This window comes from Octopus sinensis, linkage group LG1 (genome assembly GCF_006345805.1).
Source record: "Octopus sinensis linkage group LG1, ASM634580v1, whole genome shotgun sequence".
NCBI classification, from domain to species: domain Eukaryota; kingdom Metazoa; phylum Mollusca; class Cephalopoda; order Octopoda; family Octopodidae; genus Octopus; species Octopus sinensis.
This window is the reverse complement of record NC_042997.1, coordinates 60,763,848-60,781,793: the sequence shown is the minus strand read 5'-3', so window position 1 is coordinate 60,781,793 and position 17,946 is coordinate 60,763,848. Positions and strand designations below refer to the sequence as shown.

At 31.1% G+C, this 17,946-nt stretch overlaps 1 protein-coding gene across 6 annotated transcripts in view; it reads left to right on the top strand.

Annotated features, from left to right (window-relative positions):
- LOC115211016 (potassium channel subfamily T member 2-like) overlaps positions 1–17,946 on the top strand; it is a 752,122-nt gene that overhangs the window by 712,571 nt on the left and 21,605 nt on the right. For all 6 annotated transcript variants that reach the window (XM_036501492.1, XM_036501480.1, XM_036501498.1 and 3 more), the window contains 3 exons: positions 2,738–2,870; positions 4,813–4,897; positions 6,677–6,906. In XM_036501492.1, coding sequence (XP_036357385.1) covers positions 2,738–2,870; positions 4,813–4,897; positions 6,677–6,906 — 448 coding nt within the window. The remainder of the gene's footprint in view (positions 1–2,737; positions 2,871–4,812; positions 4,898–6,676; positions 6,907–17,946) is intronic.

The window sequence follows — 17,946 nt, the reverse complement described above, 5'->3', positions numbered from 1 at the left end:
GAAATTAATTAAAAAATAAAACTTTTTATTAATAGTTCTTTTATCCTTTTGCTTGTCATTTTTCTTTTTTAAAGGTGGAATGCTTGTACTTAAAGCATCGCACTAAGGAAAAAAAATCATTTAAAAATAGTCGACTTAACAACTATACAAGTTATAATAGGTGTTAATATAAATATTTGAGCACTTAATATTTTTCAGAAGCAGAGCTATGTCACTATCCCTAAAACTAGTTACTGTGATTTAAAATTCTTACTAAGTTCATGAAATTAACTCATAGGTGGATGCTGGAGTATGAATGGAATTGGTCCTCTTTTCCTATTTATTTCTTCCTTCTGTCAAACTTATATTTCTTTGCAGGATCCATACCTTTTCTTTCTTTTTTTCCCCCCTTTTAACATTTTAAAAAATATTTTTATATTTAGAATGTACTTATAGATTTTTTAATTGTAAAATAATTTGTTCAAAGAATGCTCATTATTGATACTTGATGTGTGTCTTTCTAATTTAATTCCATGTTGGATTTTATAGGAGGTGGAGTTACTTATAGGTTTTCCTGAAAACATTCTGGCTGTTTCTTCATCAGCTGGGAGCAGGAATATAATAATTGTGTGTATGAATGACAGGATTTAAATGTGGTGTGACAAAAACTGGATATAAGAGCAATTAGCTGTTGAATACATGACAAAAGACTGAACTATTACAGACAGATATTTGATATGTATGGAGAATGAGATGTGTGTCAAATAATCCAAATGAAAGGCATGAGAAACAGTAAATTCTGATCTGAAGAAGCTTAACATCATGAAGGATTACAACAAGTGACATGATGGTTTGCTGGAAAAGATCTTTCCATGCTAGCATGGAGAAACAGATTAAACTGATGATGAGGATAAATATATGTATGAATGTGCGTGTGTATGTATATATATATATATTATATATATATATATATATATATATCATGTGTGTGTATCTGTTCATAGCAATGTGCATGTGTCTGTATATGCATATGAGTGTACAAGGTATATTCCAGAAGTTTTGAAACCTTTTCAAGAGAGACATTTATTAATTCCAAAGAAACACAAAACTATACTCTCCTTCAAAGTATAATAATCTGACTTCAGTGCACTTGTAGAACTCCAGCTACTTTGTGAAGGGGCTATGGAAGGCCTCCAAAATGAAAGCCTCCTTCATCTCTTAAGTTTGTGTAAAACTAAATATTATGGGGAGCAAGGTCTGGAATGTAGTGAGAGTGAGGGACAGTTTTGATGCCCATCTTTGTCAAGTTTTTGGTTACCAGGATGGAATTGTGGACTAGTACATTGTCCTGGTGCAGGCGCTCTGGCCTTTTGCAAGGAAATTGCTTGGACTCCCTCAAAATCTCCACTAAGTGTTCTTTATTTGCTGACTCACCAGAAGGAATCTGGTGTTGCTGCTGAAAAAGGAAATCATCATGGACTCACTTTGCCTGGCCTCTTGTGCCAGTAAAAATCAGACACTTGGCTCTTATAAGTTAATCCATAACCAGTGTGGAGCATTTCATAAGTTTCTGTAGTGTTCTTGTTCAGTTTAACACAAAACTTTATTATATAGTGAGCTTCTAAATTGTCTTCACATCCTGACAGCATTCTGCAAACTAATCAGCTGTAGAAAGCAATGTTTAGTAGGACGTGTTCAAAGTGCTGTTACAACCATCACCTTCAGTCTGGAATAACAAAATTTGGCAGCTCAGCTTATTAGATGTATAGCTATGATATACTAAAATTACAATAATCTCGGACTGTTATAACTAACTACTGGTCCTAAAAATGTCTCAAAACTTTTGTAATGCATCTTGTATATGCACATATATATATATATATATATATATGTACTTCACCAAGTAAATTATATAACCAAAATGAAACAAACCCATCTTTAGTTAAACAATACAAATCAAAATGTTATGATGCTTCTTTTATAATGAATATTCATAAATATTTTTTGTATATCCTTCCCAATATATATGAATATCTTCTTTAATATATTTAGTTCAATACCTGAAAAATATAATGTTTAAAGTTTCTCTGGATTAATTGATATGGCATTTAATGAATTTGATTGTATCATTCTTCTCTAGTAACATTTAATTTCAGATATGATAAACTTAAATCATTGAGTTACAATATCATAGTAACATCTAGCTACATTAATATCTAGAGCCTCATTTTAAAGAAACTCTATTTCAATATTTACAGCACTTTTTCAGTTTTTTCATTAATATTTATCTTAACTAAAAGTTGGTCTATTTTGTTATTTTTTGCTTTGCTTATATCTATATATGTATATATATATATATATATATATATATATATTATATATATATATATATATATGATATCAATGTGTGGGTGCATATCTATGTACATCTATATATTTGTCGATTCAATTATTCTTTGAACTGATACAAATATTTTTTCTGCTCTATGTATTCAATTTCATGTCTATTTTGTTTATAGCAGTATGAAATGAAGCATGTTATTAATGTGACATTAACAAATATCAGGTTCAAAACCTACTAGAAAATATTTTTGCTAATTCATTCAAATATTGAATTTTACAGAACTGCCCTTTGTCGTGTCACCATGTCTTCTCACCATGGTAACTGAAAAGAAAGATGTTTTTTAAAATATCTTCTGGTGTTTTGTTGATATAAAAAAAAACTATTCTAAATTCATATTTAATTTTTTATTTTCAGGTTTCTTTAAGTATGAATCATGAAACTGAAGAGCAATCTACCTACCATACAAATACAACTCCTGAACGTCAAGAGATTGCACAGATGGTTAGATGCCGGATGGCTCATCTTAATCTTCCATTAAAAGATTATAGTAAGTATTTTGTGATCTTGGCAAGATTTTACAAGTAATGTGTTCTTTTTATTCCTATCTTTTTCTTTTTTAATTGAAATTAAAAAATTTAATTTTACACATTGAATCTGAAAATACTGATATTTCAAAACATTTTTATTGAAATCTGTAGTAAAATGGATATATTTTCTTGGTTTAAAAACTGATCACTGTTTCTGCTTTATACTTTGCAAATCATATTCAAAATGTATAAGAAAATATTACTTGGAATTTAGCTATGTTTTTTTTTTTTTCATGAAAATAACACTGAAAAATTATTACTTTTGATTATTTTTAATGAATGAATCTTGCTAGAAAATAAATTATGAAATTCTGTTTCTGATTAATAATCTTGATTACTAATCTAATGTTAAAGAGATTTCAACATTTTTTTACATTGTAGCTTTTTTATTTCATTTCTCTCTTCAGTCATTCTGTTGATTGTATCATCAGTTTAAAATAGTATACAGTATCTATGTCATAAGAATTCGGAAATTTCAAGAGAACATGAAAAATTCATTTATAATTGTTGAACCCTGAAGTAGATAAAGCTATAAAGAAAAGTATGTAGATAATAGGTTTTAAAAAACCCTCTGGATAGAAAAAGTATATATTGATTTATTGAGTCAAGAAGACCTTTGTTTATTGATTAGATTATTGTTTGTTTTATGGCAATATGAACTGATGTAAGAGTGGCAAGCTCACAGAAACATTAGCATGCAGGGAAAAATGCTTAGTAGTATTTTGTCTATCTCTATGTTCTGAGTTCAAATTCTGCCAGGGTTGACTTCGCCTTTCATTCTTTCAGAGTAGATAAAATAAGTACCAGTTGAAAACTGGGGTCAATATAACCAACTAGCCTGCTACCCCAAAATTGCTGGCCTTGTACCAAAATGTGAAACCAGTATGAACTGAGGTAATGATAATAAAGTGGAACTTTCACTGTTCCTGTTGGAAATATAGACAGGTGAGAGGAAGTTCCACAGTGCTTCAGTTCTGGGGGAAAAGATTCTGGTACAGTACTTAGCACACTATTTACAAAGTAGGATACAATTGAGATGACAAGAAGAGTGGTAGACATATAATTCTGAGTTTGGATGAGAGTTTTTCACAGCTTAATAGTTTGGATGAAGTAACATTGCTTTAGTGGTGCAGAAGCTACATCTTTGCCATGAGTGAAGATTTACTTATCAATTAAATTACCTCTTTTGGGATAACATCTTGTGGTGTATGCATGCATGAGCATGTATGTTTGTAGCATCCACATTGTTCTATTTATATAAGTGCATTACTTGCACCTTGTAGAGAAAATGTTCAGAACTAAAACATTTTCTTTCCTTGAAGAGAAAATTGATCTTCATTGTACATCCTTTATTATGTTAGGAAAGCTATGAAAAGATTTCAAAAACTGTGAGAGTTAACATTTAAGTGCAGGAAATTTGTATCTATGTGTTTATGAAGAATATAGCATTGTTAGTAAGTTTCTTTCATAAGTACTTCGATTATTTTGATGCTTCTGAGACATGTTCTTTTTTTGTAGAAATAAATGTTAGACTTTCTAGAAAATAGGGTAGATCACAGCAAATAGGAAAATAATCCTCTCAAGAAAATAACAAAAACAATGGAGAAAGAGAGTACCAGACTTTACATGACAAAGTGTCTGGCCAGTGTAAGGAAGTATGTCCTTAGAAGAAATAGATAATGGAGGAAGTAATCACTGTCATCTGCAAAGAGATACATTTCATGTAAAGGGATTGTGCAAACAAATACAAATTTTATGGTCATTTTTTAAACATTTCTTTTTATCTATTCCTTATTAATCATTTTATTCTTTTCAGTAGAAATTGTTTTCAAAGAAATTGACTGTCTTTTTTTCTTTTTTCTTGTATTCTAAAACAAATGAATTTATATCATACCATTGTAGATGATTGTGGTGAAAAGAAAAATTGCTTATCATATGTTATCACTAATCCCAGTTATGACACAAAATTAGTTCTTGATGATATCATGTAAGTATATTTAGATAATATTTTTTTTCCATTTTCTGATCTCACTATAATATGTTTGATGAGAGCACAGTTTCTAACCAACTTAGATATTTGCTATTAAACAGAAAGCAGACAGCCAATGAGATAAATAAAAGTCTTCAGTAATTCTGCAATATTGGCACTTTCTCTTAAATCAGAAATTATGCAACTGCAATATTCAATGTGAGCTTGTTTTTGGTAATCAATAACTCAGAATCTAAAGTAATGGTTCCAAAGATATAGCTGTCATATTTATGAATTTGTGATATCTTCAGTGAGCTGCTACAGATGTCTGGCTTGTTAGAGGACTACAGAAAGACTAATTAAGAGTTCAAACCATACTGGAACTATTGCGTTAGCTCCATAATGCAAAATAAATTATTCCTCTGCTTCAGAATTGGGTGTTGTTGGGAATTATTGTTGTTCTTATTGTTTATCCCCAAATCAGCTCTGATCAGGTAGACCTACAGCTATGATCATCTTACATCTCATTTCTTTTTTCTTTTTTTTTTTCCATCATGAAACAGCTATCTTGTACTACAATATCTAAAATCTTTTTCTTTTTTAAGACACTAGGGTGTAATTTAAGTGAAATTTGGCTGCTATTTGTAACTGGCTGTGCAACCATATAGAGGCTCTCTTGTTTGGTCTTTAGTATGGGCAAGATCAGTCCCAAACCCAAGTAGTGTTTCTATTTTCAGTCAAACTATTTATATAAGTGCATTACTTGCACCTTGTAGAGAAAATGTTCAGAACTAAAACATTTTCTTTCCTTGAAGAGAAAATTGATCTTCATTGTACATCCTTTATTATGTTAGGAAAGCTATGAAAAGATTTCAAAAACTGTGAGAGTTAACATTTAAGTGCAGGAAATTTTTATCTATGTGTTTATGAAGAATATAGCATTGTTAGTAAGTTTCTTTCATAAGTACTTCGATTATTTTGATGCTTCTGAGACATGTTCTTTTTTTGTAGAAATAAATGTTAGACTTTCTAGAAAATAGGGTAGATCACAGCAAATAGGAAAATAATCCTCTCAAGAAAATAACAAAAACAATGGAGAAAGAGAGTACCAGACTTTACATGACAAAGTGTCTGGCCAGTGTAAGGAAGTATGTCCTTAGAAGAAATAGATAATGGAGGAAGTAATCACTGTCATCTGCAAAGAGATACATTTCATGTAAAGGGATTGTGCAAACAAATACAAATTTTATGGTCATCACAGGACAAGTTGAATTCAGTACACTACAACTTAACATAACACTGTTTAGAGGAGAGATTTTTTTCCCCTATTCCACTGTACTTTATTCCAGTTAGATGTATTATGCATTTTAAAAGTTAATTGGTTGAACCGTGAACTGAATACAATGCTGGTAGCAACATACTAACCATTGAACACATAACTGGTTGTCCTCTAACAAACTAACTTTGTCATTTATTCTCTCTTAAGCTTCAAGAGATGAAAAGCAAAGTCATTTCTATAAAACATTATTCTCACAGAATGTGCATGCAAATCATAAAAGCTAATTTTTCAAACAAATTTTCTATTTTTTGATTTTTATACTATTGAATATTAATTAGAATTTTAAGATGGTTTTCTTAATTACAAAAATATGTGGTATAAAATTCATGTATTAAATCTTCACATGATTATGAAAAAGAAATAGCAATTTTATGTCAAAGTCTATAAATAATTATTGTTAAAAGCTTATATAATTTTGTTTTAAAATATTTTTTATTGTTTTTTTTTTGTTTTTTTAGATATCTTATTCGACCGAGTTCATTGTCCCCTCACCCCTCGCCACTGGTAGATGAACGCAAACTGTTGAAGAAAAATCAAATAGTAAAAGATTCTAAGCTACACAGCCTCAGTGAAAGAGGTGAGCCAACAGGGGCAGACAACTCAGATACCGATGAGAATTCAGACAACAAACTAGGGCCTTTCCCTCATTTCAGGAGAACAAGGATTTCAACCATACTGGAAGACAACAGTAGGGTAAATTCTCTAGAAAAACTATTTGAAACTTTCCTGTATTGTATGTTGACTGAATCCAAGTATAATACAGTGATGGCAGTTTTTCTAGCTACACAATTAGTAATATTATAAAGTCTGTTACATTTTCTTATAAAGATTACCAGAAGTAAATATTACTGAAGTCCTTTCTAGCTAGTGGTGATTAAGAAATATTTTTTAAATAATATATTGAGGGACTTGCATGAGTATACTTAAGTATATATAAGTTGCATATGCTTCTGAAAGATTTCAAGTTAAATCAATGAAATAACATTAAAGCTGAAATACCAAGTAGTCTTAGCACTGTTATACTGGTATAGCAGCAAGGATAGATGAAAGCTATTGACCTTTACTGTAATAGAACGGTAACCCCAATCAAAACAGGGTGCAACTGATAGTATGATATTAGACTATGCACATGCTGTACAATATGTAAATATGTGATTTCTATAGAACTTGCACATCTTAGCCTACACAGAAGTTGATAAATCACCTCTAACTTTCAAAACAACAAGATGTATATGTGTATGTATGTTTGAAATTTATGTATCTATGTTTTTGCATATGTGTGTATATATAGATATATGCGTGTGTGTGTGTATACATACATATATACATATGTATGTGTGTATGCACACATGTATACATATATCATCATCGTTATCTTTTTGACATCTACGTTTCCATACTTGCATGTACTGGACATAGTTTATTGAGACAGACTTTTTACAGTTGGATAACCTTTCTACCACCTACCCTCACCTGTTTCCAAGCAAGGTAAAATTTCCCCATGGCCAGACATGTTTTCACAGAATATTGAAAATGAAAAACAATTGTATGAAAGTGGCTCTCATTTACAACTATCATGCTATGTCAAAACCAGGAAACACAAAAACATACTCACACCCACACACATGTATATGTATGTATGTGAGAGTGTGTATATCTTGCTTTAGTGGAGATATGTGACTACCTTGCATCATAAATGGGTGAATGGGCTGGAGAGAAGACAATAATCGTGGTGATTGTATCAGATGTGTATAAGGAAGAATACAGACAAAGCATCGAGAAGGGTGAGTAGACAGGTTCATTAGAGTGTGAGGAGAGTGTGACAAATGGTTAGAGATGAGTGTAGAGAGAGATGTAGGGAATGGGACACAGGTGAAGGTGTGATCAGTGGTGAATATTAGTGTTATGGAGAAGGTGAAAGAATAAAAATGGCTCAGGAAGAAGGAGGTAATAAGTGACAATACAGGGAGGAATGAAAGCAGCTATATAAGAAACCTGCTGGTAAATCAAAAAATATGGAGGGTGGGAGAGCAAAATCTTTTTCAAATCAAACTCTGCTACCTTGAATAAAGAAAGAAATAACATTGAATTTTATGCCTGGAAAAGAGAAAATTGTCAAGATTAGAATATATTTGATCATAAGTCCACATGTTCAGTACTGACCTTGGGCTAAACAACAACCTCATGAGTTTCAATTTCATCACTCAGCCTGAGACTGTAGATCACATTCTCTATCAAAACATATTTCTGTATAAATTGATTGAATTTGGATATAATATTGATTTTAATATAAATATCTTTATACATATAGTGATTTAATAGTTAAACAGATAAGAACTTTTTAACTGTTGGATGGTAAAATGAAACTGAGTTTAAAATATGGATTATTGATAATATCTTTATAAGTTAAACTCTTACTACAGCTATTGTAGTGTGACATTGGGCAAGAGATATGATTCTGCTTGCTCCAGTTGCCCTGACTGATAAAACACAGGTTCAAATCAATAATAGTAGACAAGGCTACACACACATCAGCAAGTATCATTACCATAAAAAATGGATGTAAAACAAAAGAAATAAATAAAACAACCAAGCTACACACACACACACACACACACACACACACATGCATGCATGCAAAGTTGTATTGCAAAACTACTCACTATAGAATATTAAAAAATATGTTGAAAACTCTAAAAAATATAATTTAGAAGATCAATTAAAAGTTTTCATATACATTAAAGAAGTTTTAGTATTATACATTTACAAAAATAATTTTAATTGAAGGAACATCAACACCTGTAACTCATCAATACATCTAAAATAAGATTTTAACTACAACTGTAGGTTTTTAGATTATCAATTTCATCTTTGATATATATTTTTCTGACATTCTCTTTCATTTGTCTTTCACTTGTTTCCGTCATTGGACTGAAGATATATTGGGTTTAGTTGAACATATTATCCCCAGTTATTCATTTGTTTAAGTCTGGTACTTATTCTACCAGTCTCTTTTGCTGAATTTTCATAAACACAAAGACAAGCAAACATGTATATCATTCATCGTCGTCGTCGTTTAACGTCCGTTCTCCATGCTAGCATGGGTTGGACGGTTCGACCGGGGTTCTGGGAAGCCAGAAGGCTGCACCAGGCTCCAGTCTAATTTGGCAATGTTTCTACAGCTGGATGCCCTTCCTAACGCCAACCACTCCGTGAGTGTAGTGGGTGCTTACGGAGTGGTTGGCGTTAGGAAGGGCATCCAGCTGTAGAAACATTGCCAAATTAGACTGGAGCCTGGTGCAGCCTCATTATTATTATTTAAAACAGTTTGATTCAGCCCCATGCAACTTAAAGTTTCATAGGCTTCTTACAGAAACCTTGCTCATTAGGCTATTGTTCTCTCACCTGTGTGTTCATATATATATATATGTGTGTGTGTGTGTGTACAGTAGGTTTCTTTCAGTTTCTGTCTACCAAATTTACTCATAAGGTTTTGGCCTTTGGGGTCAGCTTGGAGTTGTACTAGAAGATACTTGACCAAGGTGTGACACAGTGGCACTGAACCTGAAACCATATGGTTGAGAAGCAAACTGCTTATCACACAGTGACACCTGTGCCTGTATATAGATTGATTTAATCTCTGATCCTCATGAAGTTCTTTATATTTATTTAGACATATATCTGTGTTGCTGCTGAACTCAGAACTGTTCAAACCCCTTTAATTCTGTAGAAATGAAGGAAATATTGATGTAATTTCAGGATATTTCAGTCTAATCCAGTAATAGCATTCATATATGTTGCAGTTATAACCAGACTTACTACTTGTATTATCACTATTAAACCATTTAGCTTTCATGTGAGAAACATCATTCATATAAGTATATTAAATTTAACAATTTCTCTATACATAAAATTAAGACTAAATTAGTGGGGAAAATTATATAGATTAATTCAATGTATAGATTAATTCATGGAATTCAACTATATGTTGAATTTCATATTTAATAATTGTATTCGAAAAATAAAATATTTGATTTACTTTAATTCAATAATTATACTACAGAAATTAGAGCTAAGAGAATTTCATTGAAACTGGAGAAAGGGTTTTGTCTTAACAATTCAACTTTGTTTGTAATACAATATCATTTAAAATTAAGTGATAGTTGAAATTAAATTGACATTGCAGAGAATTACAAACCTACACATAAGCACACACACACACATATAATGTTAATAAGATATGATAGGATTTGAAGTTGATAATTTCATGAACCACAAAGGTCTCTTGGGGTAATGTTTATGTTTCAAGATGAGAGCATTATCGCCTGCTGTATAGATCATTGTCTATAGCAAGTATTTTTTCAAAGCTTTGATATCTGTTCCCCTCATATCAAGCATATCTGTTCCCCCCATATCAAAGGAGACATATAGAGTAAAATATTCTACCTAGTTTCACAATAAAAAATATCTATAGTAGATTTGAACTTATGCTTCAGGAGATAGCTGTCTAATATCTTATTATCTGTATGACTGAAAATAAAAGATTTCAAATGTGTGCAGACATTAATAGTTGCACATCAGTATATATTACAACACATATATTTATATGGATAAATAAATATAGATAAATATATACAAATATTTATGTCTGTACATATGCACAACTTATACAAACATCTATGGGTGTATACAAATTTTTGTTTTTAGGTCAAGCTAAAAATAAAAACAATTTAACATTAAGAACAATTACCCAATATTGTTAAGTGGAGCACATGTTTTATTAAATTTTTATAAGAATTTGGGTGACTGTGACTTCAAATTTTTGGCTGGCTCACCTTCATATTTGGTACCTGTATCATAATTTAATGATATTAGGCAGAAACTGGGACACAGTAATTTCCAGTAGAGTTTCATCAAAGCTGGCAAAGCAAAAGACAACCCTATATATATTATAATCTGATTATAATCATAGTGTCCCTTTTGTTATCATAAAAGAAAAATATTTAGCTTCAAAAGAGATAACTGTGAAGAATTAGATTTGTACAATATTTACCACTTTTAACATTCATTATCAATTATACATTAAAATACACCTCTAGAATATACATCTTGGTGCAAGTTAAACTGTCTTCAATATTTTCTGTCACGCTCATTTTCATATTTTGTGAATAGTTTTGACAAATATTATGTTGTTTTATTCATTGAGATTTTTGTATGGTTTATTGATTTGATGCTTTTTGTATGTCTTATTTATTTAGTCTCATAGTTTTGAATTATTTTAAATATTTAATAGATTATATGATATTGTTGAACCTTCTCAGAACAATTTCGATCATTTATAATAAAATGCCATTATTTATATATATATATAAATAATATATATATATGTATATATATAATAGATAAATTAAGAAATGGAGTCAAACGCAGGTGTTTGTGTGTGTGTATGTGTGTGTGTGTCTTCAATATTCTTTGTGTGTGTGTGTATATATAGATATATACATAGATATATAGATATACACACACACATAGGTATCTATATACACATACACACACACACCCCACTACAGTCACATATATTCTTTGCCATAGTACCAGTTTTTATTTTCATTATTATATTTTTCTTTTTGTTTCTGTGAAGACAATTCCAGTAACTGATAAAAATTATAAAATGGATGGTGTTAAGTAATCGGTTTACAATTAAATTCAACCATCTGGCAGAGACGAGAAAACAAACTAAATAAAAAATATCCATGCTCACTATGTGCACATATATTGATATTATTGTACTTTGCCTGTGTCCTCTAACACTATTTAATCTCATTACAATACAATACCAAGTACTCATTAATATCTGTGTGCAACACAGCATAAATACATATCAGTGGCTCATGATTCTATCCAACAATACTGTCTAACTTTGGTTTGGTTCTTAAAATTCATCACTGTTAATAATGATTATCTATAAAATGCATATGGTTTAAGTGATCGAAAGAAATCTATAGAGACATAACAATATTCTGCTTCAATACAGAATCTCAGATTAAATATGGTGCAAGATAAGCACAAAAAAGTTATATGTTATTCTTTTATGAACACTGTCACTTCAGGTTTTCAATGGCTTTAATAGAAAGTAGTAGTGTCATTCATTCAGTCACTTACACTATTTCTTTGCTACATCATTTTATTTGTGTGTGTGTTTGAGAGAGGGAGAGAGATCAAGTGGACACCAAAGAGGCTGCTGTTGATCTGTGTCAGCAAGACTTATGTAGTAAAATTGATGAGTACAGGGAATTTGCCATAAGGAGTGGAAGATCCGATGTTTCAGACAATGTCCTTCTTAAAAGAAAAGCTGAGAGACAGCAGAGTTTTATATCCTCCAAGTTAAAAAAAAAGAACTGACTGCAACTTATAAGGAATGCATGATCACACAAATTTCATATGTGAATAAGAAGTGGTAGGCAAAACAGCATGAGAGGGAAGAAAGAGTAATGGAATGAGGAGAAGTAGGAAAAGATGTGAGTGAAATAATAAGAGAAGAGTTGAAGGATAAGAAAAGGTTTAATGAACTACTAGGTGTAGGAATAGAAGGGAAAATGTTCATTTAAATTTGTCAGTGACAGGTCAAATATGAAACATTGTTCCCTCTGTTTCCTTGAGAATTTGAAATCCATGGTTTGTGGTAATACCGCACACTGATAAGTGAGTAATGGAATGGCCTATAGTTTTGAAATGGATGGTAATAAGTTGGCCTAGCATACATAGTATTATGCTTTGGATATGCTCCCAAAAGCAATCAGCAATGTAAAGGGCACCACAAAGATTTCATATGGTGCAATATACATAAAGTATAGTAGAAAACACTTGCTCAAGGTGCCATATAGTGGAATGGAACCTGGAAACACGTTGCTGAAAAGCAAACTTCTTACCACAATCACTTCCCATTAATCCAGCAGAACTTTTTGATTGGTTAGAATGATTAATATCTTGAAGTTTAAATAGCAAGGCATTGATACAAAATTGTCTGAAGAAGTATGCATGTTGAATTAATGGGCTCCCCTAGAGCCATGGATATTATAAATAATATTTAATAATATCCTATGGATGTGATCAAGGAGTCCCATAAAAATACATGTTATGCTGAAACATATGTAGCAATGTATTAATAGAAATATAAGAATCTCTCTTCATGAAATATTTCTTATTATTAATATATTTATCCTAAACTACATGGAATACCACATACATAACAATCCCATACAGTTAACTTGGCAGGTTGGGAGTAATATATGGTAGCCAGTAACAATAGCATAGGAGCTTTTATGAGTGCACTGGTAGGTATTTGCCATATACAATATCCAAGGATATATATATATAAAATAACACATGAGAGATTGTTTTTAAGATATTTATTTGTTCCATTTTACATATATTTCATTTCCAAAAGGTGATTATTAATTACATTATCAAAATGTATAGTCAAATCGTCAGAATGTATAACTTATATGTGTAAAATCATTGGATATAGATATATTTATGTATATGTGAGTGTGTGTGGTGTAGACTGAGATCCCCATTGGCTAGCCCCTGATATTTAAGCAAATTAGTAGCTCCAATACTGCCATACTGGCTGCTTGTTTCCCTGGGCTTGGTCAAACTCATGTAGATGCCTTTGATGAGAATCCAATAAGATACAAAAATTGATTAAAGTTGTTCATGAATTCTTCCAATCTATGGAGAAACAGCTAAATTTGCTCTGTTTATATATGTATTATATACACATATATGTATATATATGTAATATACATATATTTGCATACATGTACATTATTGTACATTTATATATATGTATATATGCATAAATATATGTGTGTATATATTTATATACATAATGACTGAATCTTACTAACCTCTAAACTAATTAATAGATTTTATGTCTGCCAAGGAAAAATATTACCTAGCAACAAATTCTGTCTGATACATGCAAGCATAAAAATGTGAATATTGAAATGATGACATGTATATATATATATATATATAATATATATATATATATATATATATATATAATATATATATATATATGTGTGTGTGTGTGTGTGTGTGTGGTGTGTGTGTGTGTGTATATATGTATGTATGTATGTATGTGTATATGTATGTACATATATATACATATATACAAATATACACACACACACACACACATACACACAAGAATGACTGTGGTGAAGATGTTTGCTTCACAATCACATGGCTTTGTTTCCATTCCTATTGCATGGATGGTACTTGGGCAAGTGTCTTCTACTATAGCCCTGGGCTAACCAAAACGTTGTAGTGTATGGTTGTATGTTTGTGTCTTCTTGCCTTGACATCATGTGATTGTTGTAAATAAATGGCATTCATTTCCAATATTCTGTGAAAACATGTCTGGCGAAGGGGAAATATTACTTTGCTTGGAAACAAGTAAGGGCTGGCAACAGAGAAGCCATCCAGCCTTGGAATATCTACCTCAATAAATTCCATCTGAGCCATGCAAGCATGGAATAGGAGAACAGATATTTAAATGATGATATATATCTATATACACACACACATACACACACATTATGCATGCGCATACAAACACATTTATATTAAATATCCCATGAAATGAGTTATGCCTTAGCACTGTTTGTCTTCTGAATCTTTTTTCATATATGAGTTGTCTAGCAACAGGAATTTTTTTTTACATTTCTTGCCACAGTCTAAGCCTTTTAGTTCACTTATTTGTTTGCAATTTCTAACAAATGCACTCTCTTTTCTGGGTTTTATTTCTGTAGCACTCTAATACCCTCTAAATTGGTTTCTTTCACTATCTCATTTTTCTCTAATTTGCACTGATGACTTGGATTAACTTGACTTTCCTAAAGCATATGCAATATCCCTTTATGTGTTCTTTGCATTAAGCATGGGGAATATTTTAATTTTTTTATATCTCTATATGGTCGAGTGTAAATATACAGTTGTATATTTTGTGGTATACAATTAATATTAATATAAATCAATGATAACTCTTTGCTATATGTGAATATTAACATGCTTGCCATATCTGTTTACATTGTGTAATCTTGTTTAAAACATACATATATATATATATAATAACACATACAAATATCATTGATGAAAAGACTAAATGAATGATAATGGAAATGTCTATCTGAGAAGATTATATTTTTGCACTTTATAAGTAGAATAAGTGAAGTATTGGACAAAATGCTTTACAGTATTTAGTTATGTTCTTAACATTCTGAGTTCGAATCTGGCCAAGATTACTTTTGCTTTCTATCCTTCCAGAGTCAAGAAAATAAGTATGAAATAGTAGTTTGCTATCATTTTCTGTTTCCTTTCTTATGCCAATAAAAAAATATATCCTTGTGTCTAAGTTAGGAATTAATATCTATATAAACTTACATGAAGAAATATAGATTTATATTAACTAGTGAAAGTCAAAGACCAAGACATAAGTTCCCTGGAAGGAAAAGATAGTGACATGATTTCAATCCATTATTTCATCTGATTATAATACTAATACCCATGGTGAACAGCTGAACATCACAGAACCCCATTTCATCTCTCTCCTTAAATACAGAACCTATTTTTACTTCATCAAAAGAATTCAATATTTATACTATGTTATATGAGATTAGAGCATTGGATTAACTTAGCAACAGTGTTTAGTCTTATCACCCTACATCCTGAGTTCAGATTCTACAGACTTTTATCCTTTTGGAGCCAATAATGTAAGTAAATAGTGCTGTACTGGGTCACCTTAATCAGCTTTACTTTATTTCCCTTGCACCTGTCAGGAATAAATAAATATACATACATACATACATACATACATACACTTGAAAATGTGAGATTAAGAAGTTGTTTCCACAACCACAATGTTTGATCTCCATAATAGAACGCATTTGGCAAGTGTTTTCTACCATAGATTTGATTTGACTGATGTTTCGTGAGTGAAATTTGCCAGACTGAAATTGAATGCTCACATACATATGATATTACTTCCTGGAGACCTCACAGGCCATCAATGAACAGTTAGCCTCTGTGTATTTTACTTTTCTCTATTTCTGTGTTTGTGTATATATCAACAAAGGATTACTGTTAGATAAGCACATGAAAAAAAATACCTTGTTATATTTATTGCATGCATCTTACATCGCTTAACACAAGGGAGGATTTAGCCACTTGATTTCCATGCTGGCATGGGTTAGACAAGCTGTTTCTTCATATAACAACATGTCCAATCCATATCAGCATGGAAAAGCAGTTGTAAAATGATAAACTGGCACTCTGTCTGTTACAATGACAAGGGTTCCAGTTGATCCAAGCAACGGAGCAGCCTGCTTGTGAAATTAATGTGTGTGTGGCAGAGCATTCCACAGATACATGTACCCTTAATATAGTTCTCAGAGAGATTCAGCATGACACAGAATGTGAAATACAGATAAAACTCATTTTTACCAGCTGAGTGGACTGGAGCATAATGAAATAAAATATCTTGTTCAAGGACACACCACTTTGCCAGGAAGCAAACTCATGACCTTAAAAGCTTGAACCAAATACTCTAACAACAGAGCCACATGCCTTCACAGAAAAAGTGATAATAATGATAATGATAATCCTTAAAAATAATTAGCAAATATTAAATGTATCAAACATTAATTAAGAATGTTTAAGCATGTACATTAAATCATATATTTTAAATTAATATAATGTATATGTGAATATGTGTAAAGAGTTTTATGTAGATGAAGGGATAAAAAGCATTGTGGATATTTGTTCAGAAGTTCCAGGCATTGAAGATTATTTATTTTTAATTTATTATTGCGATCATTAGTCATTAATTCTGTTTTGAAGCACATATATATTTTATGCTTCTCTGCATAATGTATGTATTTATATTGTTTCTTTTCTTACTACTCTTATTTATTTGAATTCTTCATACAAGGAATAAGCTGGTTTCTAACAAAGAAACAATACTTTATTGTTGGAATTTGAATAACCACAATGCTAAGTATTACCTGTTGATCTTCAGAAAAGTTTTGCATTTTTATTGTTACACTTATAGATTTTATTTGGGAAATGTGAACTAGCTGATCACTTAACATAGCTAATTATTTGGCATAAATATGAATTTATAATCAAAGAGAAACTGTAGGTTTTGAAACAACTGTCCATAGATAAACTCCCCTCTAGAAGAAATGTCCACATCTGTAAAGTAGCTGATCTGCATGACTGCTCACAATATTTCTTTCTTGTTCCAAACAATTATATCATGCTCCTTAGATTTGCAGCAAAAATTTTGCTTGAAATGTCCTACCAATATGATTTATATTTACTGATATCCATATACATATTCAATAACTGGAGAATAGTTATTTATTCCAGTGACATCTTTCTTACAGAAAGCATTATATGTTTGTTTAGCAACAATATCATGTTGCAGCGGGAGGTAGTGCCTTGATGACATTTTGGGGTTGCTACTAATCACAAACAATGTCTTCCATAGAACTGTGACATAAACTGACATTTTCAATTGCATCTTGAAAGTTTAAATGCTCACTGTCTCTTTTATTCCTGAGATTGTATTTTTTTTCTTATAGTTGTTTCAGCAATTGGACACACTAGGGCATCATTGTGAAGGGTTTTACTTGAACAGACTGACCTCTAGTACATATTC